We start from the raw sequence: 25881 nt of genomic DNA, 5'->3' as shown, positions 1-25881 counted from the left end.
GTGGAAAGCCGTTAAGCCGATTAGCAACAGAACAAGTGATTAGTCCGATCACATGTTTTACAAGGTCACCTTACAAGTTAATTTTGATTGCATTGTTAACCTTAGTAACACATAGTACGGAGTAATATTTATATCATCAGTTATATCTCTCAAATTAAAACGGAGTATCATTCAGATGTTTCCATAGATCTCTTGTTCTGATTGCTATTCATATATCAAGTAATATGAACCAGACTTTGTAGAAAATTATGTTGTAAAACAAATTAAATCGATCAAATTAAAGTGAGGGTATATATATATATTTGTAATCTGTAGGAATATGTAGTTGGTTGAATATACATATACATGTCGATTGAGCGTGGATTCATCAAAATCAAAAAAGGTCAGAAAAGCATGTGTAGTTGAATATATATGTTGGTAAAAAAACAGTGAATCTTCTTTATTTAGGATCAGAAAATAATGCGCAGTCTCTCAGTAGTAGTGGTAGCTACTACAGTATGTACAAGAGCCATATCACTCAGACAAAGGTACCTTCTATTGTCAGTTTGTGGGAACCCGGCCTGCTACCACCGCACATCTATCTCTTCTCTCGACACTAGTTACTCCCTTCGTCTCTAAAAGTTATTCTTACTTTAACTCTCTAACACCACTTAAAAGCGGAGTTCATTGAGATTATTGGATTGAGAATTTATTAAAATAATTGCTTGGTTGTATTTATAATATGGTAAATGATATTGCACTGTTATTGTTGTAAATAGGATTACACACATACTATCACATTAAACTGTTTCTCATGTAACTAATTGTTAATCGACTTATTTTTCATTTACTTTGTATAAAGTAACATATGTTCATCCTTCTACTCCTCTTATCTTTGGCAAATTAAAATAAATTTCAATGTAAACAGAATAACCTAACATGACTAAATTCAGCATTTTAATTAATTATTGACCTGAAATAATACTATAATAATACATAAAATATGTCAAAGCATACAATTAATTTAATTGCATGTTAGTTGATAGATTAATAAAATAAATTAAGAATGAAAAAGGGTATGTATGCAAAATGCAATAAAATGGCCCCAGATTAGATGTGGAGGGGTCAAGGGAAATGAGTTAAAGCTGCAGTAAGCTCAACTTTCCAACTAAAAATATTTACAGAGAAGGACTGCTTTTTTAATTTTTGCATGAAAATTTGCAAAAGAACATTATGGCTCCATCTGTCAGGGAATTAGATTCCTACGCCACTCAACCAATCCCTTCATTCCTCTTCTTAACTTATTATGTCTTTTTTACTATTTTTGTTTTCCGACAACCATTATATTACTCCTTATTGTGAGATTCTTATACTACTACACTATGTGTACGTTGCATGATGGATACATCATCAACACGTGAACGCGATTTATCTAACTTATTACATAGTATTCCGATTCATGTATTATGTATTTTATATTAGTAATGCGACAACTAAATCTGAACTGATATACATGAATTGATCGAAAAGATCGCAGTAACACATGACATTGCAATGATTCAATCATTTCGATAGTATAAGTATACCTTATAGTTCATATTCCCTGCTGCATAATCACCTTGGAACATTAATTAAGCATTTTTGTTAATTCTTTCTTCTTTTCCAGTGTAGGTGCTTTGAAAATTGTTAAACTTTGTTCCTTTTTCACGTGCTCAATGCTAAAGGAGATCAATAATAATGCATTATGCATGTTATATCTCAATAGGAGAATATTTATTTGTAACCTTTATGATGAGAATTTCTGTTTTTTTATTCATGTTTTTTAGATTTTCCTCTTTAAGAAAAATCAAATGTAAAAGTCTGATGGATGATGTCTTGCAAGTTTTGATTAATAAGTTTGTTGTAAGACCTCATACCATAGGGTTGTTATATATGTATTCTTCTTTTGGTATGAATGGTGGAATTTTCAAAATTAAAGGAAAAACTATGATATTAAAATTGGGGACTGGCCAATTCTGTATCTTTCCACTGCACATTTTTTACATATACTATTTTTTTTTTTTTTTTTGACAATAGCAAAATTTTTTACATATACTAGATACTACGTTACTACATACTTGTACATCTAAATTAGCATGTATGTGGATGTAATTAGCAAATATAATTAAGTATAATTTTAATAATAAAATTTTAGTTAATTATGCCGATTTTTTTTTTCAAAACTCTTTTTCTGGCCATAATCTATAAAATTGAACTGGGTTCCAATTTTAATCGAGAATTAGATTATCCAAATTAGAGTCGTATTGAAGATTTGAAGTACAAATGAGTTGAATTAAACTCTTATGTATTTGGACTGAACTAAACGTACATGAACCAACTACAAAGTATTATATAAATGAACTAATTGACTAACTCAGATTCAAATCCAAGATGAATAGATCATTTGGCAGCATCAATAAATAACCAGACTTAAACAACCAAGGAAAATTCAGTTTCTAGTAAGCAATTTCAAGGCAGTTTAAAGAGATCATCTCATGTATAAATAAAGACCTTGTTGTAGTAACTTGATCAAGAACTAAGCAGCTTGATTCGTACTGCACTTTTTTTTTTTTTTGGATCTTATTGTGGATAAGCGCAAAATTATTATGAAGTCTGTATATATAACTTAAAGATCATCATATTTTATCAATGACCTCTTACATACATTCCACTATATAGGATTAGGGTTACCAATTAAAGAAACACTACTTTGAAATATAATTGTGATATTTGGTGTGATAGTTTCAAAATTTGAGTCTCCTTTTTCACAAAGTAGTGTTTGTCTTAGTTTTTATGGTTCCAAATAAACCAAAAAGGAAATATAAAGAGTAGAAGAATTAGCTTCAAGCTGTATTATAAATTACTCATTCTTTACTTCTTTCAGAAGACTTGCATTTTAGCTCTCAAGCTATAGTAGTAAAAAGACATTTTTTTTTCTCTATAGAGAGAGGCAAAATATAGAGTAGGGAGTCAAAATTCAAAAGATAATGAACTGAATGATTAGACATGATCAACTTTTTTTTTTTTTTTTTCACAGGTATATATCAAATTTTAAAGTTTTATCAACTAAGCCAATTAGCATTCACTAATAAAATTACTCTATACTCATTTTGTCCCGAAGTAGTATTATTAGTCGCACATATTAAATTAGTTATGCATGTAATAGAAAAGTTGACACTTTCCAAACAATTATTATATTAATGACTTAGGGTTAAATTTCTCATTATGTCAAAAATTACTTAATTGATGAAAAGAGTAAGAACAAAACAAAAAGATTAACTATTAAAAAAAATGGTATTTTTTTCTTAAAAATAAAAATTATGTCATATTATTATTAATCATGACTTAAGATAACGTGACAACTAATTTTGAACAGAGTAATATAATTTATTACAATAGAAACTCGTGTGATGAATTGAGATTGTCATGGCTAAGTAAAGGGTTTATAGTACTCGATAGTATGATGAAAATAGAGTAATGAATGAAAAAGGTGGGGCCAAAAGCCAGACGCAGCGGGTATATCTTGTTAAGGTTGGCACCATGATTTAGCCGACCGTTAGCATCTCATGATTTGGATTGATGCGACTTTCACTTCCTCTCCTCTCAAAAAGTGAATCTAATGCGTTTTTGGCGTTTCTAATTTTCCTTACTCTCCTCCATTTCCTCTTTATCTATGTCGTGACGGAATGACAAATAAACAAATTATTCATATTATTAAGGACCAATTTTACTACTCCCTCTGTTTCTTAATTTTTGTCTCATTGCAAAAATATGAGTCAAATTTTTAAATCTTTGACCATGAATTCTGGTTAATCAATAAGTGATAATACATTCATGTGGGATCTTGTTAGAATCATCTCATTGTATAGTTTATTAATATTGAATTGTCATAATTTTTACGCATTTAAAAATGGATATATATATATATATATATATATATATATATATATATATATTTGAAGACGCGTTTTGAAAACCGTAAAAAGTCAAATGGAGCAAAAAATAAGGGACAGAAGGAGTACTTAGGTAGATGTCAACCTAGCTCTATGCCACTACAAAAAATTCTCCCATCTATAAATAATTTTCTTATTTAAACTTTGTAGTTCATTAAGTTTATGAAAATGCATAAGTATATACGAGTATATTTTTAAATTATACATTAAAACAAATTTATTAATATTGCGTATTATAACAACTATTTTATATGTTTCCATTAGTAGATCAGACAATTTAGTCAAAATATGACATGTGAAGTAGGGAAATTGGGAAATATACTTGTGTAAGAAACGATTGCCATTTTTGTTTCATATTCTCTGTAACTTGAAAAGAATGCCCTAATTTTCTGTATTGTGCATTTGGATTGGAGAGAAAATTTTATATATTATAAAGTTTTATCAATTGTGTATAACTAGCTTTCATGATTTTTTTAACACTAGGGTTACATATAATTAATTAGCTTTCCACTAATTTTTTTTTTATTAATCACACAACAGTGTTATAACTGGAAAGCTCTGAAATTGGTTCTATTATTTTCAAACCTTTAAAACAACGAATTACTCCTATGATACATGGGATAAATAACAAAACAAAAGATATTTAAAAAGTTAAAATAGAATTGTAGCCTCCATATGATAAATAATGGTAAATTCACAAAAACTTTTAGAGTTATAGCCAACTATATTATTTATAAATAATATATAGCCCAATATTTCCTTATTTATCAACTAGTATTACACACAATCACACCTCTTACAATTGCTTAATTAACGAGAAATTATGGTAATCATAAAAAAGACATAATATAATTGGTTCCACCATGCATGTGCATTGAATAATTCAGGTAAATTAATAAGCAAAAGTAGATTAATCTAAGATACGGCTGTTGCATGATATATATTATAATATTAATAATAGTGATGGCTAAGACAACGATATTTTTGTCTGTCGTAACCTCCTCAGTGGAAAGATCTACAATTCTATTGTAGGATACTTTATTTATGTAGCGTTTCGTTTGATTTGATGATTGACCAATATCTAGTAGCTTTGTTGAAACCCTAAGTCATTCTCTGTAACTTTATTTACTCGTTCAAGAACCAATATCCACCGTCCACCCATTAAGACTAGGGGTGTAAATGAGCTGATACGTTCATGAACTACTCGCAAACAAACTCGGTTAAAGCTTGATCAAAACTCGTTTGTTAAGCTAACAAACAAGTTTGAACAAAAATTTTAAGCTCGTCAAATAAATGAACAAAGCTCGAACAATATCATGTTCGACTCGGTAATGTTCATGAACAGCTCGTTTAATTCCATTTATAAGTTTTTTTAATGTCCGATTAAAACTCGGACAATTTATATACCTTTTATTCATATATATTTGTAAAAAGTACTAATTATTTCATCATGTAAAGGCATGAAAACTCCATTGAGTTAAAATTTGAAAAAAAATATTTTTAATAACAAATTAAGGCTCGTTTATTTAGTCAAGCCCGATTTAATCCCGTTCAAGCTCGAACTTAAACTCGAAATACAAACGAGTATGTTCGTGAACAAAGCTCGAACAAGCCAAATTCTTAACGAGCCTAGCTCGAACAAGATTTTTAAAAAACTTGTTCAAGCTCGAGATAGTTCGAACACGAATAATTCTTATCAAGCTTAGCTCGAACAGACTGAAACTCGGCTCGGCCCGAATCGTTTGTAGCCCTAATTAAGATGTAAAACTTTCAACTAAAAGGATTTGTCCTAATAAGTGATTAAGAAACAATTAGCTTAATTAGTGTTTAAAAAAAAAGATTTAGTTAGAACTCTGTATAAAAATATTTATATTTTATCTTTACGAGTAATTCAATTATTATTAAAAGGTCTTATTAATTGAAACTCTAGGCTAATTGATCATCACTAATTAGTTCATCAACTCATGAGAGGACGAAACATATAGATATAGTTTGTCTTATCATTTAAAAGAACGCGAGTATGCTTCATTATAATCAATAATTTTATCAATATATTAGAGCGAGAATCAAAGGTATCTCAGATTAAAAAAAAATACGGAGTAACATGCATGTTTAGGTTTTTCATCACAACAATAATGTATTATGTAATTAAGCAAGATAAAAGGGTTATGAATTCGACCACCTTTTTGGTTTTTGATTATCTAAACTTAAGCATATCATGTTTAAAGTGAATTTCATTATTTCATGTATCCAAGAGTTCAACACTAGCAACATACTCCCTCCGTCCCTTAATTAGATTCCTACTTCTAGCATTTATTCCTCACATAATAGAGAGAAGTAGGAATCTAATTAAGGGACGGAGGGAGTACATGCACCGTTAGGCCATGTTGTGTTCTATACATGCATCGTGAGGGCCCTATCGTGTTCTATCAGACTTATTTTCAATTCAGTTCGATTCAGTTCAACTTAGCTCATTATTTTATTTCAATCCCGCTTAGTTATGTTCAATGCAGCTCAACTCATTATGCTACTTCAATCCAATTCAGTTAAGTTCAACTCAAAAAGAACAGAGCCTAGTGTGAAAATGCTGGAGGGAGAGCATCATTCTGAAGACTCCTAGGTGTAACATACATTTGTTGGCCATTTTAAGCTTCAACTTGATCCGTATCTGTTGGGAATATAGGAAAATATATTATTGTGATATATTTTCCATATATATCTTATGATATTATATTTAGGATAATAATATATCTTAGTGATATTCTAAAATAGATTTATGGAAGTTTATATGATAGAGTTTATATTGTGTAGGTTATCTTATGTAGGCTATAAATATTAGCCAAGATCATCAATACAATTAAAACTATTCTCTCATAAATAATTTGTCATGGTATCAAGAACAGGTTAAATCTTGGGACCGTTCACACAAATTCTCTCCCTGCCGGTGGGTTAGAATATTAAACCCACCGGTGGGATTCATAAATTTGCTTCCGCTATGCAATAGTATTGCTCTTTGAAATTTCTATTTTTTTTATTTAATCTTTTTTTTTTTGGAATAACCATGTGATACGTGATCAATATGAATGGTCATATGTGATTTGGTTAGGTTGTAGTGTTTGAGTGTGCTTCCTCCATTATTGCATCTCCAAGGAGATGAAGAAAAGCCATGTTTGGCGTATTATTTATTATTTAAAAAAAAAATGCAAAAGACACGGACACCAACAAAGGGTCTGGCAAAGAAGATCACGGACACCAGCAAAGGGCCGTGGCAAAGAAGATTACGGACACTAGCAAAGGGCCGTGGCAAAGAAGACCACGGACACCAGCAAAGGGCCGTGACAAAAGACCACGGACACCAGCAAAGGGCCGTGACAGAAGACCATGGACACCAGCAAAGGGTCGTGGTAGCAAAAGTTCTTTTTTTTTAAATAAAAAAAAATTGAAGGCGACATCAACAGAGTAGTGCAACTCGATCAACTTCAACAAAGTGCGAATTTCCAATCATAACGTTCGTGTTACTGCCGTTACGATTGCGGGAGGGTGTTGGGAATATAGGAAAATATATTATTGAGATATATTTTCCATATATATCTTATGATATTATATTTAGGATAATAATATATCTTAGTGATATTCTAAAATAGATTTATGAAAGTTTATATGATAGAGTTTATATTGTGTAGGTTATCTTATGTAGGCTATAAATATTAGCCAAGATCATCAATACAATTAAAACTATTCTCTCATAAATAATTTGTCAGTATCGGGCTTAAATTATCAACGAAACAATAATGCAAAAGGGGCGGTAGTATAACCACGGTTATTGTAAAATTCACATAATGTTGATGGATGGATGGATAAATGATTGAGGGATTCGTATCTATCTTTGCAATGATAAGTAAGAATAGCTGATGTGCATGCATGCAATGTAATATGAGTGATATATCTTGAAGCAGCTTCTTTCAACCAGCGTTTAAATTTGAACGTCATCAATTCATTTTCATGTGGTGGTCCTTATTTATGGCCGTACCCCCGTCTCAGATGGCAACATCAGGTCCATCTTCTCCACAAAACCTTTTTTTTTCTTCTTTCTCTCATTTGTCCATTCGAGGGTTACATAAGGCAATTAACCATGCATTATTCAAAAATTAACATTTTACATGCATGCAAAATTTATGAACTCCCCAAAAAGCGTACCTAAGTTCTTCGTCAATGATAACTCAATCATGTATATTAGTCCTTACTTCTTTTGTTAGAATGCAAACATAAAGATCTTGGTAGTAATCAATGCATGTTGAAGATTTTCCATACAACGGTTGCGAGCAATCTACATATGATGGGATCTATTGGATCAGAGTTACAAAGAAAATTAATTGGTTGTTTTTTAACATTGTGTGAGCTAGATATACAACATTCTAAATTAAATTTTTTATTCGGTCATAAGATAAGATGAAACTGTTATTTGTTCTCTTCCACTCTCAAAATTATGAATTATTTAAGACAATTTAGAAATTATTAATTAATCCCCCCATGCATCATATCATGATGCTCGATTTCTTTCTTTCTTTCTTTTTTTTTTTTTTCAATTCCTTCTTATACAAATATACACCGGATACTCATAAATTTAGCACTGAAATAGACAAGGTACATGTAATCTAATTTTGAGGTACATGTAATGTTTATAGACTTTGTTCATTAAAGGTTATGTAGTCAATAATTCCATTAGTTTATCCTTTGCATCATCATCAACTGTAAGCCGGAAAAAAGAAAAGGGAAGAAAAGTATGTAGCATCAAAAGTGCAGATTAAAAGAAGCAATTATATGAAAGCAAACATTTTCTACATACCTAAAGAACATTCTCCATCATCGGCCCAATCCTCTCCCTAGTAAGGACAACCATAGATAGCGCCACACATTCGCTGGTGCTAATTACTTTATTTAACTTCTGATTAATCTTAATTTTCTTTGAGATGAAGATACATATATGGTAACCAGGGCATGATAGCCGCCATATGCATGATTTCTTCATTTATATACAGGAAGTTTAATTAAATGTTGTTACTTAACACACTTAATTACTTTTCCCCCCTAAAAGTAATGTTCTTTAATTTATTCCTTAAAAAAACAGAAGAAAAAATATTATGAGAGTTTAAATAATACTTCTACTTCGTATATATTTGGAGTTGAAAAAAAATAATGTAAAATCACTATCCTAGCTTAGGAGGTACGGAATATACAATTACTTTTGCATGGTCCCTTTGTTATTAACAAGTAGTATTCATTTTCTATTTCCAAATTTTGTTTAAAAAACAATAGTTAATTGATTATTAAAAGTTATAAAAAAATAAAAAAATAATAAAAACAACCCTTTTAATCATTATGTATACAACCTATTTAGTATTTACGTGTTAACTTTCATAAAAAAATTTGAAATATATTACTGATGACATACGAACCCTTAGAAAAAAAGTTTAATGACCGAATTATTTACTGATATTGAAAAGAAAAAAGGAATTAGTGCATAGATTTCATCGATCATATCTACATGGAGTACTTTGTATTTCGAATATGAAATTTCAACAGATTGATCTTATTACTCCGTATTATTTATTAACCTATTCAAGTTCAAAGAGTATTGTAAAAATCAAAATAATTGCAAATTTTTTATGAAAACATGCTTTGATCTTCAAAAAAAAAAAAATACAAAAATGAAGTAAATTCATGTTCAGTCAGCACTCAGCAGAATCCTGAGCTAGCTTAACTAGATATAGCATAGTACTCAATCTTTGTCCTTTGATATTCTCTCCTAATTAGCTTTTGTGGAGAAGAAAAAAATACTGATTCTTAAAGTTCATTCAAAACTTTGGAGAAAAAATGAAAAAAAAATTAAGGGTTATTTTTGTTTTTATTCAACTTCTCTTATACTTCATTCTTCATTCTACTTTTCACTTTGCAAATTTTTTTTTGTAATTCCTTGCTTTAATTTGAAGACCCTTACTTGTTTGCATTGCTTTAATTTTATAAAAGCTAATTTATGTCCTGAGTAATGTGGGGTATGTGGTCACAAAATGCATGGGACTTTGCAGCATAAAAACATATTCGTAGTCAGTAAAGAGCAATTAGTATTATGCTATATAATATAATCTTGGTAAGTTAATTATATTAATTTTATTACTAACCAATAACCATAATTGTCTTAGCTTATAAAAAGTTGAAAAGAAAAAAGGTAATCCACATTATAATATTTACAGATTACACCACTGTTAAATTTTTTGATATTATAACAATAATTTTGTAAGGTGTTTTTTGATTACGTGAGATGATCCCACCAATAATAGCCAATGGGGGACACATCAAGACATTCATTATCATCTTAATAATATCTCTCTTCATTTTTCACTTTCTCTCTCTTCCTTGCATGCATGAGGAGGCAAACCAGCCCCTCTTCCCCTTTCCCTCTCATCATTTCACCTTTTTTTTTCTTAAGCTCATCACCAAACACACGTACTACTATAACTATCTATCACAACAAGTACTCGGTTCAATTGATAACGGAGTTGTTCTACTTTAATCAAAGATTTAAGATATAAATCCTAATAATGCATGCAACAGAATTTGTTACGAAAACTTCAACACATGTATTATTTTCCAATTAAGGTATATATAAAGTATCTGAAATCACAACCAAATTAGTCGGAATTTAGCAGGCTTTGAACTATTGGGTGATGAGATACCCTACAAAAATAAAAATATAACAAGAAAGCACTAGTAGGAGCGCCACTAGTTAGCTAATACTAGCTACTACTACAACATGATACTGTAGTACATGTTGACAGTTCAAAGCAACACTAATAAGCTTCGGGGTTAAGGAAGTAAATTATAATAATAAAATAAAAAGGAAAAAAAACCCTAATATAAAAAAATGTGTAGTATTATTTATAATAAAAACAAAAAGAGGGAGAATAAAAAGGGGAAAACACACCCTCAAAAAACCCTTGTGAAGCTAGCAAAAAAGCTTTACTCTTGCTCCTCTCTCTTTCTATCTTAGCTTTGGGGTATTTGCTTTCCTTTCAATTTGTTTGGTGGTGCTATCTGATTATATCTCCTCTTTCATCATATACTTTGATTCTCCACCATATCTCCAAAGAACCCACCTTCCTCTTCTTCCATCAACCTTTTATAAAAGAAAGAACCTAAAAAAAAAAGATAGAAAGAAATTAAAGAAAGCAAGAATTAAAGATAGATATCAAAAAAATACCTTAATAAAAGAGAGACTATGGTTTTCTCTTCGGTTCCACTCTATTTAGATCCTCCCAATTGGCAACAGGTAATTTATTCATGGTTTTATTTTTCGACTTTGTATGTTCGTCTTTTTTTATCTTCCTACTTAATTTTAATTCAGCTTCTATTTCAAGGAAGAACAAAAAATAAAAGTTGATGAGAGATTATTATTCCCTATTCCCTATTCCCTATTCGATCTTCTTATGATAAATAACTTTCATTCATTTCTGAATATACCTCAACCATATAAAGTTGGGTGACTCTTTATTTTTATTTTTCTAGCTAGCTTTAATTAAATTGTTTGTACTAATATATGGTACTACTTGTTTTTTCATTTTATTGCAGCACCCTAATCATCAACAAGTTCTCCAAGGTAATAATAATGGTTCTGGTGGTAATCAACATGATCACCAAAATCATCAACAACACCTTCTATCACCACCACCGATGCCCGGCCAACAGCCGGGCCAGCCCCAAATGGGGATGGGTGGTGGTGGAAACCCTGGCGGAGGACCGGGGGCTCAGCCTATGCGCCCTAACTCGATGGCGGAGAGAGCCCGCCAAGCGAAGATCCCTCCACCGGAAGCTCCACTAAAGTGCCCCAGGTGTGATTCTTCAAACACCAAGTTTTGTTACTTCAACAACTATAGCCTAACACAGCCCCGTCACTTTTGTAAGGGTTGTAGACGGTATTGGACACGTGGCGGGGCCCTTAGGAATGTTCCGGTGGGTGGAGGATGTCGGAGGAACAAAAGGTCCTCTAGTAAATCCTCTGGAGGAGGAGGAGGTGGTGGTGGTGGTTCGTCGTCTTCTAAGTCCTCTCTCTCCTCTCCAACCGGGATGATAGGAGGGGAGAGAATACCTCTACATATGGATTTAGTAAGTACAAGTGGTCTTGGCCCTAGTTTCCCCGGCATGCCCTCGGCCGGGGGCGGAACCGGGATGTCGTCCTTCATGGCTTCCTTACAAAACATAGCTCAATTAGGGATGGGAAATTTAGGTCTCAACTTTGGTGGGGGCCTCAACACACCTCCTCACCCTCTAGGAGGGTTAGGAGGGTTGGCTGGGGGTGCTAGTGGTATTGGAAGTGAACATCCTTCTCATCATCAAATGGATTATCCTCATCAACTCAACCCGAATTTGAGTAATAATCAACAACAAGTACATCATCATCATCAATTCCCTAACTTCTTAGGGGGTTTCGAAATCCCCGGTGGCTCTTCAGCTGGTGCTGGATTATACACATCATCTTTTCAAAATGATCATCAAGGAATCGACGGTGGTGGTAGTGATGATCAACATCATCATGATCAAGATGATGATCAAGTCAATAGTAGTCTTCTCAAGAGCTGCTCATCAACTATGACATCACAACTCGCGCCAGTGAAGATGGAAGGTGATGGTCACAGACTAAATTTAGCCAAGCAATTTATGGGAATTTCATCTTCCGATCACAATAATAATAACAATAACAATAGCAATAACAATGCAACGGGTCATCAATTTTGGGGTGGTAATAACATTGGTAACAACTCGGCTACTCCTACTAGCATGTGGACTGATCTCTCCGGGCTTAATTCATCTTCTACTAGCCATCTCTTATGAATTATTTCGTAACTTATTGGTTCGTCGGTAGTAGCTAGCTAGCTATATATGTACTTGTATATTTTAGCTAAGCTAGCTCTCCAACTTGTTCTAGCTAATTTGTTCATCTGACTATATATTGGGCTTCGATCTTGGGAAGAAGATGATTTAAGTGTATGAAAGTCATTGTTCCATCCAAGAATTTCGAGATGACCGGCATATAGGTGATCAATGATCGTCACCACATCTTTCATCATGACAACTGCAGCTAGGGTTGAGATGTGTACTGTATCGTCGTCTCCCTCAGTCTCTCAATGCCATGATGAGATAATACTACTACTAGAAGTTAGTGATCCATATACTCTAAGCTCTTTTAATGTTCTTATTACTTCGTTTTTTTTTTTTTTTGTTCAATCCTTCCTTCAATTTCTTGTTGGATGTATGGTACTTGTATTTTGATTGTGGGGTGTGTAAGAGTTTTGAATCAAACCTTTAAACTTAGCTTTTGATTATAATTATTAATTCATTAAATTAATTTCTTCTTCGTAAACTAATTAATTTCAAGAGCCTATACATTCTGTTCACTCGGAATTAGCTAATTGTCATGTTGATTGTGTAATTTGACAGTTACTAGACTTCTATGGAGGCTGTATTATTTCTTGTACATGTTAACTAAGAACAAACCATGATAGTAAGATGATCATTAGTTCATTAATAAGATGTAAGAGATAAAATAGCAGTATGTATTACGTGGTAAATTGTACAACTCATGCTACTATGAATAAAGATACGCATTCAACAAAGTCATGGCTTTGAAGTACAAAATTGGCGCTTATTTTGCAAAAAAAAAAAAAAAAAAGAACGGAATTTCATCACGTTTGCTTTATATAGAAATTCCGAAACCCGAGAAAACAGATAGTTACACACAGTTCAAGGGGAATTTTCACAGAGATAGAATAGCATAGAGAGAGTATGGTTAAGGCGACGACGTTGAGATGATTCCAATGCAAGATAATAAGTTCGAAATCATGTTGTACGGAAGATTGTAAGGACAGTAGGTAAGTAGTTATTGCAACTAACTAGAGAAGCAAAATTGGCAGAAGTGTCATAATTTTGTTATAATAAGGAAGATTTGATGATAGTTAGTTATTTTAAGGTCAAGTACTTGTTTGTTGTTTGTTGTTGAGTGTGAAAGCCAAAGTTTTGAACAAGATTAAGTGAAAAACGCCAAATTTCCACTCAAAACCATGCAACATGAAATCTTTCTTCTTTCTCTTTCTTAACTGTCTAGTATGCACTGAGTAGTAATCAGTAGTGTTGACTGTGGAGAGACTTCTACTCTAACTATGATTTCAAAGTAATAATAAATTAATGTGAAATGTTCAATGATTTAGCGGCTTTGATAGAGGAGGATGATGGAAGGGTAAGAAAGTTAAATTATATTACTCGGCGTTTGTAATTCTGGTATGAGATGGGTGTATGATGATTAATTAACGGTCTTAATTACCTGGACTAGTCATTCATAAATGACCACATTACTTTAGGATGTTCAACTTGTTAATTATGAAAATAATGAATCGTTGTCTCCATTTGAATTTGACTGTCATAATTGCGTTTCAATTTACAGTGTTTAAAAGTAATATGAACTTAATTAAGACGGGTTAATGTAAAAACATGAGACATATATCGTTACTTAGAGTAGTAAGCAATGGTGACGAGTTGACAGGGAGAATCCTATAAATTAATTTCTCGTCAAAAAAGGGCATATACTTCATTATTAAGTTTTCTCTTATGGTTGCTACTGGGACCTAAAGCTTAAAAATTGCTCATTGCAATCCTACTCTATTATTATTTTCTATTTTCTTAAAAAAAATCTCACTTGATCTCTATTCTCTAATGGGCTAATTATTGCAATGTTTCCCACATTGCTGTTCAAACTTGACTCAATCTTTTTCAAACTTTGGGAAAGTTAGTTTCTAGGGGTAAAACATAAAAAGATATGCATCCAATTAATACATTTTTAATTAATTGTTTATTATTTTTATTTTTACTAATATTTAAAGACACCCACTTCATGGAAATAGTATTTAAAAAGTTGATAATTACACAATTATTATTTAAAAAAAAAAAATATATGGGTGGCTATGTCTATATTATGGTCTAAAAAGGGAGAGAGGAGGAATCTTGGATTTTGCTTTGCTTTAACGAGGACCAAGACAGTAGTATGTACCATCTCGATCTCTCTCTCTCTCTCTCTCTTTTGTGGGGATGAATGAATTGAAGAGGGTGAAACTAACTGTTAAATATAATATGGGATGCTTAATATGGAGAAAGACGTAAATGGTCTATAATAAGGGATAGTGAAAGAAGAGAAGATATGAGGTAACTAAAGAAAAATAAAGCGAAGATGTCGTTGTTGATTCATATTACTCTATTATCATGGTTGCTATGTTGAATGAAAGTGGATGGTACAGATGAAGAGAGCAGCAAAATCAATGGGGTGCTAAAATCTATGTTATGTACGTTATGCTAGTGTTACACTCCGTACTTTTATGTTGGTCTAAGTTATCGCGTACTTGTATGTAATAAGTTCGATCAGTAACCTTAAATCATATAGAAGTTGGTATTTTTAGTTTTTTACGGAGTTTATGGTGACTAATTACCTTGTTATAAACTCCGTGAATAAACTTGTTTTATGCAGCTTTTTTAGTCACGTAGATTGTCTTGTTGCTTAGTTTAATGTTGATGGCAGAGACATACACATCAACACATGGCCATAGGTAGGCGTGAAAATGTTCTACTGAGATCGTATGTATGCATCATAGTCCTATGTATGCAGCTTTCGCTTTTTGTTATTTGTATGTAAAAGGAGCATGTGTTTGGGTGACTCAGATTTGGTATAGTATATATAGTAGCAATTTATACTATACACTTATATAGTTATACTTAATTAGATTAAGGTCAGCATAATTAAGTACATTTCAATCCAGATGTTTTATGAAGTCTGGCAGTGGAGTCACTGGATTGTGCAGTTTAAACATTTTTGAAAAGCTTTGGCAGACCTATAGGCGTTTCAAGAACTTTAATTTCATGACTATGCATGTAAAACAAAACAAAACTATGCAGGTAGAGAGTGCGTTATAAAAAACGCTCTGAAAAAATAATGTCCCTCAAGCTTAAAGTCTGATTTGACCCGATCCACTCTTAAAGAAAGTAAACGACTAATATCCTTCTTGCAATTAATCCACACGTATATGTCAATATGTGAAGGTCGGGAGTACAAATATGAAATATATTACTTCATATTTTGTATACGTTTTATGTTAGGGAATAGTTTCATTGTAATTGATCAGTTTTATCATGTGATTGGTTTATAGTTATGGCACTACACACATCTTTAATGCAAATAATGAACAAATATATATATATATATATATATATATATATATATATATATATATATATATATATATATATATATATATATATATATAAACTAAAAATAAAAAAAATAAAAAATAAAAAATAAAAAAATGTCTATTCTATTCTATTTCATGTTATCCGGTCTACTTTTTTTTATCACTTCTAATGACAATAATGTACTACTACTTGTTATCTCAAATGATAATGTGATATTACTAATATATACATGTCAATTCTCAATCCTTGTCTGCACTAATCAATCTAGAATGTTACACGATTATATATTTCCCTATTTACCATATGATAAACATCAAAAGTTAGCCTTCACTAAGTAGTATACAGTTTCTCAGCCGCTTCTTCACTAACTAATACGGGTATTGAGTAATGGGTTCAATATGGTGCCTACAAGGCTACAAGTTAAACAAACTTTCATGCACTTGATAATCCTTCAAACCACATTTATATACGTATTGAAGAATTGATATATAATTCCAGCTTTAAGCACACCCGTACCCTTCTGGTATTATTATTGTAAACTATAATAATGGGCATATAAAAAAAATCGTAATTATAATAATTTATTACACATTACAAATGAACATAGCGTACATCATGTTTTCTGAAAAAGAACATTACATATAAAATAAAGAATATTACATATAAATATATGAAAGAACATTAATATTCTTTTATTTATATGTAATGTGCTTCCTTTACTATACTATACTATTTTTACTTGTTAGCATATAATATAATATAGTTTTAAACTCGCCTTATTATAAATCGATTTTCCTAAGTCATTCGTGCTGTTTTATGAACATCATATTAGAATCTATATCATTTCCTTGTAATTTTTATTTTATTTTATTTTTTTTTGGAATGGATCATTTCCTTGTACTTCGTTATATATACGAAATATTATATTTTGTGTCACTAAGCTATGTCTATAATGAATCATGTAATCAGCTCTTTGAGACTAAAACTTATATCCTCATAAATTAAAAATATAATTTTTTTTTTTTTTTTGAAACAACAAATATAAAATAATTTGGTTACAAAATAAAACAGTTTATATTAATTTTTTAATTTCTGAATTTCGCCAATTAGAATTTGCCGACAAAAACGTGCATAGAGCATAGTGAGCCCTAACTAGAAAAGAATTAGGGGTTCGACAGTGAAATACATGCGGATGAAGACGTGTTATGTTAACGACATGTAGCACCAACATAATTTGACCACATGTAAATTACTATTGGATAGTAATAGATGCCTACCTTTGTTTAAGCTTTAAGCTAAGGCTGATTACACCCCTAAATTATGCATACATATCCTTTAATCTATCATATAGTCTAATAATTGATTAGTAGATCATATTTAACTTTACAAACCTCCGGTTTTTTTTTTCCTTTGATCATAAAATGTCTCATAAGTAAATAATAGAAGGTAAACGGACAAATTAAACACCGATAACTTAACCCTTCTCTTTTACATTCTTACTCTATAAATGCGTGGAAAGTCATTAAAATTAGACATTACTCTTCTAACAAGGTATATGAGTACTTCCTCAAAAAAAAAATGTATATGAGTACTTTTTTTTACTTACAACAGAGGAAAACGGGTCAACCCAACAGTAACAACAGGCCAACAAGAACCGTACCATCAAATATGAACAATGGACCCAATTAGGAAGTAAACGGGTCAATAAGTGGGCCTAACTTTGAAACGGCTAAGCCCAATGGAAACATCAGCTTTAAAGGATAAATGTTCCACAGCATCAAGTGTCAACGCTCCGTTAACGCATTTGTTGGAGTCCCTACAAAGTACAAATTATGTCTTCTTCATAATGCAATTTAAATTTGAGGATAATATTTTTCACATAAAACCCTATTTTTTTTTTTTTTTTTTTTTTTTTTTTTTTTTTTAATGATTTTCTCTAACGAATTTCATGGAATATCATAATCAATTATGGAGTGGTGATTGAGGTCCTACAAAATCCAATGCACATGTAAAATCTAAGGGACAGTTGTGTGTGGGATTGTAAACCCCCAACCTACTTACAAGAAAATTGATTTTGAGACTTGTTTTTGATTTATTATGCCCTATTATTGATAATTGGCTTCTCATTGTTTGAACGAGATTTAAATTTAAAACATACACTGAGAAAGTATATGTGCAGCATAGGTATACACATCACACCCTATCTAAAAAAAATTCATGTACTTCGTATGTTCATGTTTGGATAAGGTAGTACTCCGTATTCAAGTGATGATACTTTCTTTTTGGTTATAGGTAGACCTGTTAATTTGGGTCAACGGATCGAGTTCGGGTCGAATTTCAGATTGTTTGGTTCGAGTGGTTTGGATTGCTTGAATAATTACAAATTATGATAAATGAGTCACATTGAGTCTATTTCGGGTCATTGGAGTCGGGTCGGGTTTGGGTTTTCTCTCAGTAAATTGTGTTTGGGATCAGGTTGGATCAGGAATTGACAGGTCTAGTTATAGGGAATGAGTCGAGTTGGGTCGATTTTTGGTCTTGCCATCTAGCTAACTATGGCCTATGGGAAACTAATCAATATAAAAGTAATTTTGATTTTGGTTCGATTTAGTTCATTGGTAAGGAAGATGAGCAAACTACTTTAAAATCCTTACAGTACCAAGGATAAGATAGCCACTAGATAGTGTATGGTAAGTAACAAGTTCTCCTGATGATTGAAAAAGTCATCCTAGATTCCTAGGTATGATGGTTTCGAGTTCACATATAGTCATATGGTATACTTATAGTAATGAACTACTATTAAAAGATCTTGAATCCAAAAGTAACGCATAGGAGGATCAAAGTACAGAAGATGTATCCTTCAGTAAAAATTGAGGATGATTAGCGTTGATACAAATTTTACAATGTTACATTCAATAAAACATGACTAATGAAATGCCAATTTCTTCTTTTCTTGTATGCCTTTTGTGCCTCCTGTGAGAATAATAATAAGATCTATCCTCAGCCCCATTCCAAAAAAACGCACTCCGGCCTCCCTGTGAATCAATAGAAGGCCCTCTCCCAGCCGCCTTCCCTTTAATTAAAATAAGAAATAAATTATATATATTTAAAAATATAGGATTGGAAAATCAAGAAACCAAAGACCCTATCAGTCCTCATCGACATTTGGAGGTGCATGTACTTGAGCCTCGGCTTGCGCCTGGGCCTGCTTTTGTTGCTCAAGCAACCGATTCATTCTGTCCAATAGTTGCTGGGCCTTTCTCTTCCCTCTCTCGGTGCCATTTTGTACCATCTCAAGCAATGGGCTCATAATTCCGATCTCCTGTGCTGCTGCTAGGTAGTTTGGATCCCCTGAACAAAGATGTACTAAAACTGCAGCTGCATTCTCTTTATTCCTGGGTGATCCATTTGCAATAACGTCTACCAAAAAAGGTAATGCATCTGCAGATCCGATGGCTGCTTTACCTTCGGGATGGCTGGCTAGTATAGCCAGAATAGCCAGCGCCTCATCCAACATGCCAGCTCCAGGCTCTGTCAATAGCCTCATTAATGTGGGCACAATACCAGCTCTAACTGCCTTGCCTTTATTACCTTGGAATATGCATAGATTGAAAAGTGCAGTGGCAGCGTCTTTCTTCCCTCTTTGAGTACCCTCACTCAGCAACATAACAAGAGGAGGTATAGCACCTGACGAACCAATTGTTACCTTATTTTCATCCACAACTGAGAGACTAAAAAGGGTAGCAGCTGCATTTTCCCTTGCTTCCATGCTACCCTTCTTCAGCACGTGAACTATGCCAGGCACAGCCCCAGAGTTTATGATGCTTCCTTTGTTATCATCGCATATAGAGAGGTTAAGAAGAGCGGTCACAGCATGCTCTTGAGTACGTAAATCCGTCGTTGATAGCAGGTCCACGAGAAGTGGGATAGCCCCCGCTTCTGCAATGGCTACACGATTATCAGCATTACGCTTTGCGAGAAGCCGGATTTCACCGGCAGCAGATCGTTGATCGTCAGGGTTGCCTGAATGAAGCTTGCGAAGGAGTTCATCAATCTTAGAATGTTCTGCAGATGAACAAGCAGACGCTGTTTTGGTGGGGTTGGAAGTGCCTGGTCGCTTGGGAAGTTCCACTCCATTTGCTTCACACCACTGGGCTATAAGGCTTCGCAAAACATAGTTGGGGGTGAGAGAGGAATTTTGGAGCGACTGCTGTGTCTTTGGGCATGTGTTATGACCTGATCCTATCCATTTCTCAATGCATGAACGTTCATAGGTCTGTAAAAGAGAAAAGAATAATATTAAGAAGTGAAAGTAGAATAATATTAGAAAAGAATATACTGTATATTAGATGATGATGATGATGATAAGGAAAGAAAAAACAAAAGGGAGAACTCTTTTATATCAGCAGCAGCTGAGTATGACAAAACAGCTGCTTATCCGGAAAAAGGTATGATTCAAAGCAAGAGATAACACCAACCAAAAATGAATATATCCAGTAAGTTGGATTCGATAAACCCAAGTCTAAAGAGCACGTCATTAGGAAGTAGCGAAGGTGCTATGGAAATTTTTACTCGGTACTAAGATACCAACAAGTACAGTTGTGAAACCCCCCCCCCAAAAAAAAAAAAAAAAAAAAAAAAAAAAAAAAAAAAAAAAAAAAAAAAAACCAGAAGAATACTGCAATATGAGAAGTTCCAACAAACTGTACATGAAATCTACACCTTAAGTGTAAGGTATGTATGTAATCATGTTCATATGGCAGGGATTGTTGTAGCTGGATGGAAAGGAGCTGCAGAAAACAGGTTACTACAACATAATTTACTTGGTAATACCTGCCCAGTTGAAACAATAACTGGATCTTTCATCAACTCCAATGAGATTGGGCAGCGAAAATCATCTGGTATAACTCTTTTATATCAGCAGCAGCTGAGTATGACAAAACAGCTGCTTATCCGGAAAAAGGTATGATTCAAAGCAAGAGATAACACCAACCAAAAATGAATATATCCAGTAAGTTGGATTCGATAAACCCAAGTCTAAAGAGCACGTCATTAGGAAGTAGCGAAGGTGCTATGGAAATTTTTACTCGGTACTAAGATACCAACAAGTACAGTTGTGAAACCCCCCCCCCCAAAAAAAAAAAAAAAAAAAAAAAAAAAAAAAAAAAAAAAAAAAAAAAAAAAAAAACCAGAAGAATACTGCAATATGAGAAGTTCCAACAAACTGTACATGAAATCTACACCTTAAGTGTAAGGTATGTATGTAATCATGTTCATATGGCAGGGATTGTTGTAGCTGGATGGAAAGGAGCTGCAGAAAACAGGTTACTACAACATAATTTACTTGGTAATACCTGCCCAGTTGAAACAATAACTGGATCTTTCATCAACTCCAATGAGATTGGGCAGCGAAAATCATCTGGTATAACAACAGACTTGGGGCTCCCATCAGTAGATGTTTGCGCACTACAACTTGATGACAAATTTTTCTCTCCTGCAGAAGTTCCCAAATCAGGGTTTTCCGTTTGAACAAAATCCTTGATTTTCTTTAATAGATTGCACATCTTCTCTATTCTCTCGTCAGGATCTCCATCAGTTGCAGAAACCATCTCAGTGAGAACCACAGACTCTTGTGTCAGATCATCAATTCTCATCAGCTGCAACTTTTCAGCAACTCTCTTCATTACGTCAGGGTCCATAACTGTATCACTGCTGATGCTGTATAGAGATAAAAGATCTTCATAGAGCTCTGCATCAGGTGCATCAATTCTTTCCTTGGCTCTTCTAAACTGAGAAGCAACAAGCTCAACCTGAAAGGATAAATGTTGCATCATTAACTTAAACTTGGCCGTTCCTCTTTTAGTTACCTTATTTCACAAGAGAGTGGGGAGGGGGAAGTTAAGGAGATGGTGCAATACTGCAATATACAGTATACTACTCCCCTCTGATTTTTTTACGATGTACCTAATCTTATTTGAGGTGTTATTATTTGATGTATATACTTCTATGTTATTCTATTATTGGCAAACTTATTTTCTATTCCCTTACGGCTTTACCCCACAATAGTTACACCTTTCCACTCTTTCTCTCTTACTTATCCAAGTTTTTATTACACCCATCCACTTTTTTACTAAATTTCTCTTCCTATATCCACATTAAACCCACTCAACTCTCCTAGAAACAACAGTCTACAGTAAATGGGTACATCAAATGGAAACAGAGGCCAGGGAGAGTATAGCATAAAAAATACAAAATCTCTCTAGTAAGTTACATTTTCATAAAAACTCACTCAGTTAGTCAAACGATCATCATGGGCATGCAACACAATTCTACCTGTTCCTTTACTTCGTCAGAGATGTCAAGTTTCTCAAAGGAAATTCCATCCAGGGCTTGCTCCAAATTAGATGTCACTTCATAAAACTTCGTCATAATCTGCTCTCTCTCAAGGGCCTGCCATTACCATGACAAATGTGAACAATGCAAAATCAGCAAGGGATTATCGTACACCAAATGGTTAGATAATATATTTTTGTCATAGGAAAATTTGGAAGAGCAATCATTGCACTTAACTGACATGCATAACAAGAGTGCAATACAAAAGGAATACCCCAAAAACAGATGCTATTGGTAAACAATTTTGATGTCCCTCAACATCAAAGTTTAAAGACTCTTCTCAAATTTTACTTCATATCAGTTTTTCAATTTGTTAGCCATACTGTGGACTATCAACCAACATAGCAAAAGCAGGCTATACAGCTCACACATTATAAATTTACAATCAATGCGAACATATACATAACGTGCCATGTCAATTGTCAATTACAGCCATTAACAGGACACCTCCAAAAACAGCTATTCCATGATGTGCAACCATTATTCTGATCAGGATAAGATTGTGATTTAACTCCTAGGCCCTGCTCCTCCATTGCAAAAAACCAGATAATCTGATCAGGACCAGTGATTCTATTACAGACAACACTGCTAACACTTATGACACAGAATTTTGTAAATAGTCAAGATCGACATGGTCACACATCCAACCTAATACAACAATCATGTGTTCATTTCATTCAATTTAACATCTGTAAAGTGTTTGCCTGCTATGATGTTTGCCTACATCCGTAAAGTGTTTGCCTACAGGCTATGATGTCATTGGGTGTCAAAAACTATTATCTTGATCCAATATCCTACTTGCTTATCCTTCGAGCTATAACCTCAAGTAATCTTCAATATTCAACATCCCCAATAGCCACTCCATTTCTTCCTCTAGCAGACTAGCAGTACACAAGCATTATTCCGATTCTAAATTTACTTAATAAATTCGGGGACAAACAATGCTTATCCACGCTACTGTCTTACTTAACTCATGACAAGTATCATTTAATCGAGCTTAAAATCACCTAAATCTTAGAAACAAACATTTATAAGTACAAATAATAACAACCCATAAAGATAAGTCTAAATGAATAAAGGTGGGAATTTGAGTATAAATTCATCAGTGCTTAAAAAATATAAGCCTTTCACTGAATTCCTCATATTCCATCAGCAATCCCCTGGAATCCTGAAATTTCCCTAAAATCTCAATTTCAAATTCTGAAAACTACCGTATTACAGTCAATTCATAAAAACAAATCAATACTCTTAGCAGAATTTCCTCAAACCCTACAATTTCAACGGACAACCTCAAATCAACCAAATTTGGGGAAAATTACTCAGAACTCAATAATCAAACTAAAACTTCAAATACATAAGCATAATTAACATAAAATCCTTTTTAAAAAAAAAGAGTAATTAACAGTATATAATGAGCAGATCCAAACCAGATAAATTTTGCTGCCAAGAGAACCAAATCGGAGCAAATCAAGAGCTTGAACAAGCGAATCGAGAAAAGCAACGAGATTAATAACAACATCGTTATCTAACGGCAATTGACTCTCCTTCAATTCCTCGAACATTGGGGTCAAAAGCTTCAACCTACGAGCTAAATTACAGTACTGTTTCTTAACAGGAGGACGATAATCTGAAATAGAAGCAATTTCAGTGATTCTATCAATTAAATTGTTGAGCAACTGAGCTTCGTTTTCATCCTCCATTGAAGTAAAAAAAGGAAGAAAAAATGGGGAACAAAAATGGCGAAAAAAATCAGCGCAGACTTTAGGAGAAGTTGAGGAGAGAGAAAATTTGAAGTAGAAATTTAGGTGAGAGTGATTGGGAGAAGAAAAGAAGAGGAAGTAGAGAAGGTAGGCTCCATGAAAGAGAGAGAAAGCAGAAAATGAAGAAGGATGGAGATTAAGATATACGCGCTGAAATTTTTATTACAAGGAGTTTTTTTTTTTTTTTTTTTTTTTTTTTGCGGGTTTTAACTATGGTTAAGGATAACCACTTTACTTTGGTTGTGGAGTTGGTGAATTGGAGTTGGGGGTTTGGAGTAGGGGTGATCAAAAATTCAGATTGGGTTGGGACTTGTTATTCATCGCCCGCAAATCTCTACATAAAGCCCACATTTTATAATTTTTTGACAAATTTGCCCTTTTTATAATTTTAACCGAAGATAAATTTTTCGCACTAAAAAAATGTGGAGCAGCACCGGATCGCCGAGGATCACCGGAGAATCGCCGTCGTCATCGGAAAACGAGGTTCGTAACGCATCGTAAGGACGAAATGGTGGCTGGCGCCTAGCCAAAAGGCCATGCCGTGGTTGTGGCGCCTAGCCAGGACGCCGCCACCGTGGTAACGGCGCCTGGTGGAGAAGCCTCGACCATAGTAGTGGCGCGTGGCCAGGACGCCGGAGCCACGGCCAGGGCGCCTGGCCAGGACGCTGCCACCATGGCGGCGGCGTCCTGACCAGGCGCCCCGTTCGTGGCTCCGGTGTCCTGACCAGGCGCCCAGGCCGTGGCTCCGGCGTCCTGGCCAGGCGCCACTAGGGGAATATATATATATATATATATATATATATATATATATATATATATATATATATATATATATATTTTTTTAATTTAATCCCCTTTTTTTTTTTTTTTTGTTTGTTTTTATTAATTTAATCTTAATGTAATTATATTTATACGTTATATGTTATTGTTACAGGATTATGGTGGAGACGGAAATGATTACAGTGGGATTTTTGTACATGATGGCCTGTTCGAAGATGCTCAACAAGCGATTGATTGGGCAAAACAGGTTGCAATTAGATCAGGCTTTTGTTTAGTAGTAGCAACTCATAAATCTCAACGGGATGGTAGAATGGATCGCATTTTGAGATGCGACCGTTATCGCAAAAGAGAAGAACGAGATTTCAGTAAAGCGATTCGGTTTGACTCAAAGCGGAAAGGTTGTGGGTGTCAGTTCCGAGTTAAGGTTCGACAACATCAAAGGCGTGACGGTTGGGAAGTGAAGGGTTACGGCAAATGGGGATATCACAACCATGAGCTGATAGCATACAAAGTGGGGCATCGGCAGTTAAGCGGCCTAAGTCCAGCTGCGAAACTAGTTGTAAAAGAAATGAGTGATGCTCAAGTGAAGCCCGCTAAAATATTAGCGTCTGTGTTAGAGAAATTCCCCGAAGACCAGCCAAACCGAAGACACATCTACAACGTCAGACAGAAATTGAGGTTTGAACGGTCAG

General features: G+C 33.6%; 2 protein-coding genes across 3 annotated transcripts; one reads left to right on the top strand and one right to left on the bottom strand.

The window, feature by feature from the left end:
* The first annotated feature begins 10165 nt into the window (after nt 1–10165).
* On the top strand, nt 10166–13351 carry LOC110688443 (dof zinc finger protein DOF5.1-like). The gene is made up of 2 exons (XM_021865193.1): nt 10166–11298; nt 11598–13351. The coding sequence occupies exons 1-2, from the start codon at nt 11248–11250 to the stop codon at nt 12855–12857; spliced, it is 1311 nt and encodes a 436-aa protein (XP_021720885.1). The 5' UTR covers nt 10166–11247; the 3' UTR covers nt 12858–13351.
* Nucleotides 13352–19091: 5740 nt separating this feature from the next.
* Nucleotides 19092–24517, bottom strand: LOC110688442 (U-box domain-containing protein 13-like). 2 transcript variants are annotated; one of them, XM_021865192.1, is made up of 5 exons: nt 24077–24517; nt 22590–22706; nt 21676–22066; nt 21090–21154; nt 19092–20532 (listed from the first exon to the last, which is right to left on the bottom strand). In XM_021865192.1, the coding sequence occupies exons 1-5, from the start codon at nt 24347–24349 to the stop codon at nt 19405–19407; spliced, it is 1974 nt and encodes a 657-aa protein (XP_021720884.1). In that variant the 5' UTR covers nt 24350–24517; the 3' UTR covers nt 19092–19404. The 2 variants fall into 2 exon arrangements, with proteins under 2 accessions (XP_021720884.1, XP_021720883.1); XM_021865191.1 differs by lacking the exon at nt 21090–21154 and having other exon boundaries at nt 21611–22066.
* Between the last annotated feature and the right edge of the window lie 1364 nt (nt 24518–25881).

Source organism: Chenopodium quinoa, unplaced genomic scaffold (assembly GCF_001683475.1).
Source record: "Chenopodium quinoa cultivar QQ74 unplaced genomic scaffold, ASM168347v1, whole genome shotgun sequence".
In the NCBI taxonomy this organism is placed as follows: Eukaryota; Viridiplantae; Streptophyta; class Magnoliopsida; order Caryophyllales; family Amaranthaceae; genus Chenopodium; species Chenopodium quinoa.
The sequence above is the reverse complement of the archived record's forward strand: the minus strand, read 5'-3'. Positions and strand labels throughout refer to the sequence as shown.

Excerpts from the sequence above, each read along its gene's own strand:
- LOC110688443 (XM_021865193.1), top strand. The coding sequence starts at position 11,248 with ATGGTTTTCTCTTCGGTTCCACTCTATTTAGATCCTCCCAATTGGCAA. Across the intron at positions 11,299-11,597 it reads ATCCTCCCAATTGGCAACAG|CACCCTAATCATCAACAAGT; the intron begins GTAATTTATTCA and ends ATTTTATTGCAG.
- LOC110688442 (XM_021865191.1), bottom strand. The coding sequence starts at position 24,349 with ATGGAGGATGAAAACGAAGCTCAGTTGCTCAACAATTTAATTGATAGA. Across the intron at positions 22,707-24,076 it reads TTGGCAGCAAAATTTATCTG|GCCCTTGAGAGAGAGCAGAT; the intron begins GTTTGGATCTGC and ends TGGTAATGGCAG. Across the intron at positions 22,067-22,589 it reads CTGACGAAGTAAAGGAACAG|GTTGAGCTTGTTGCTTCTCA; the intron begins GTAGAATTGTGT and ends TTATCCTTTCAG.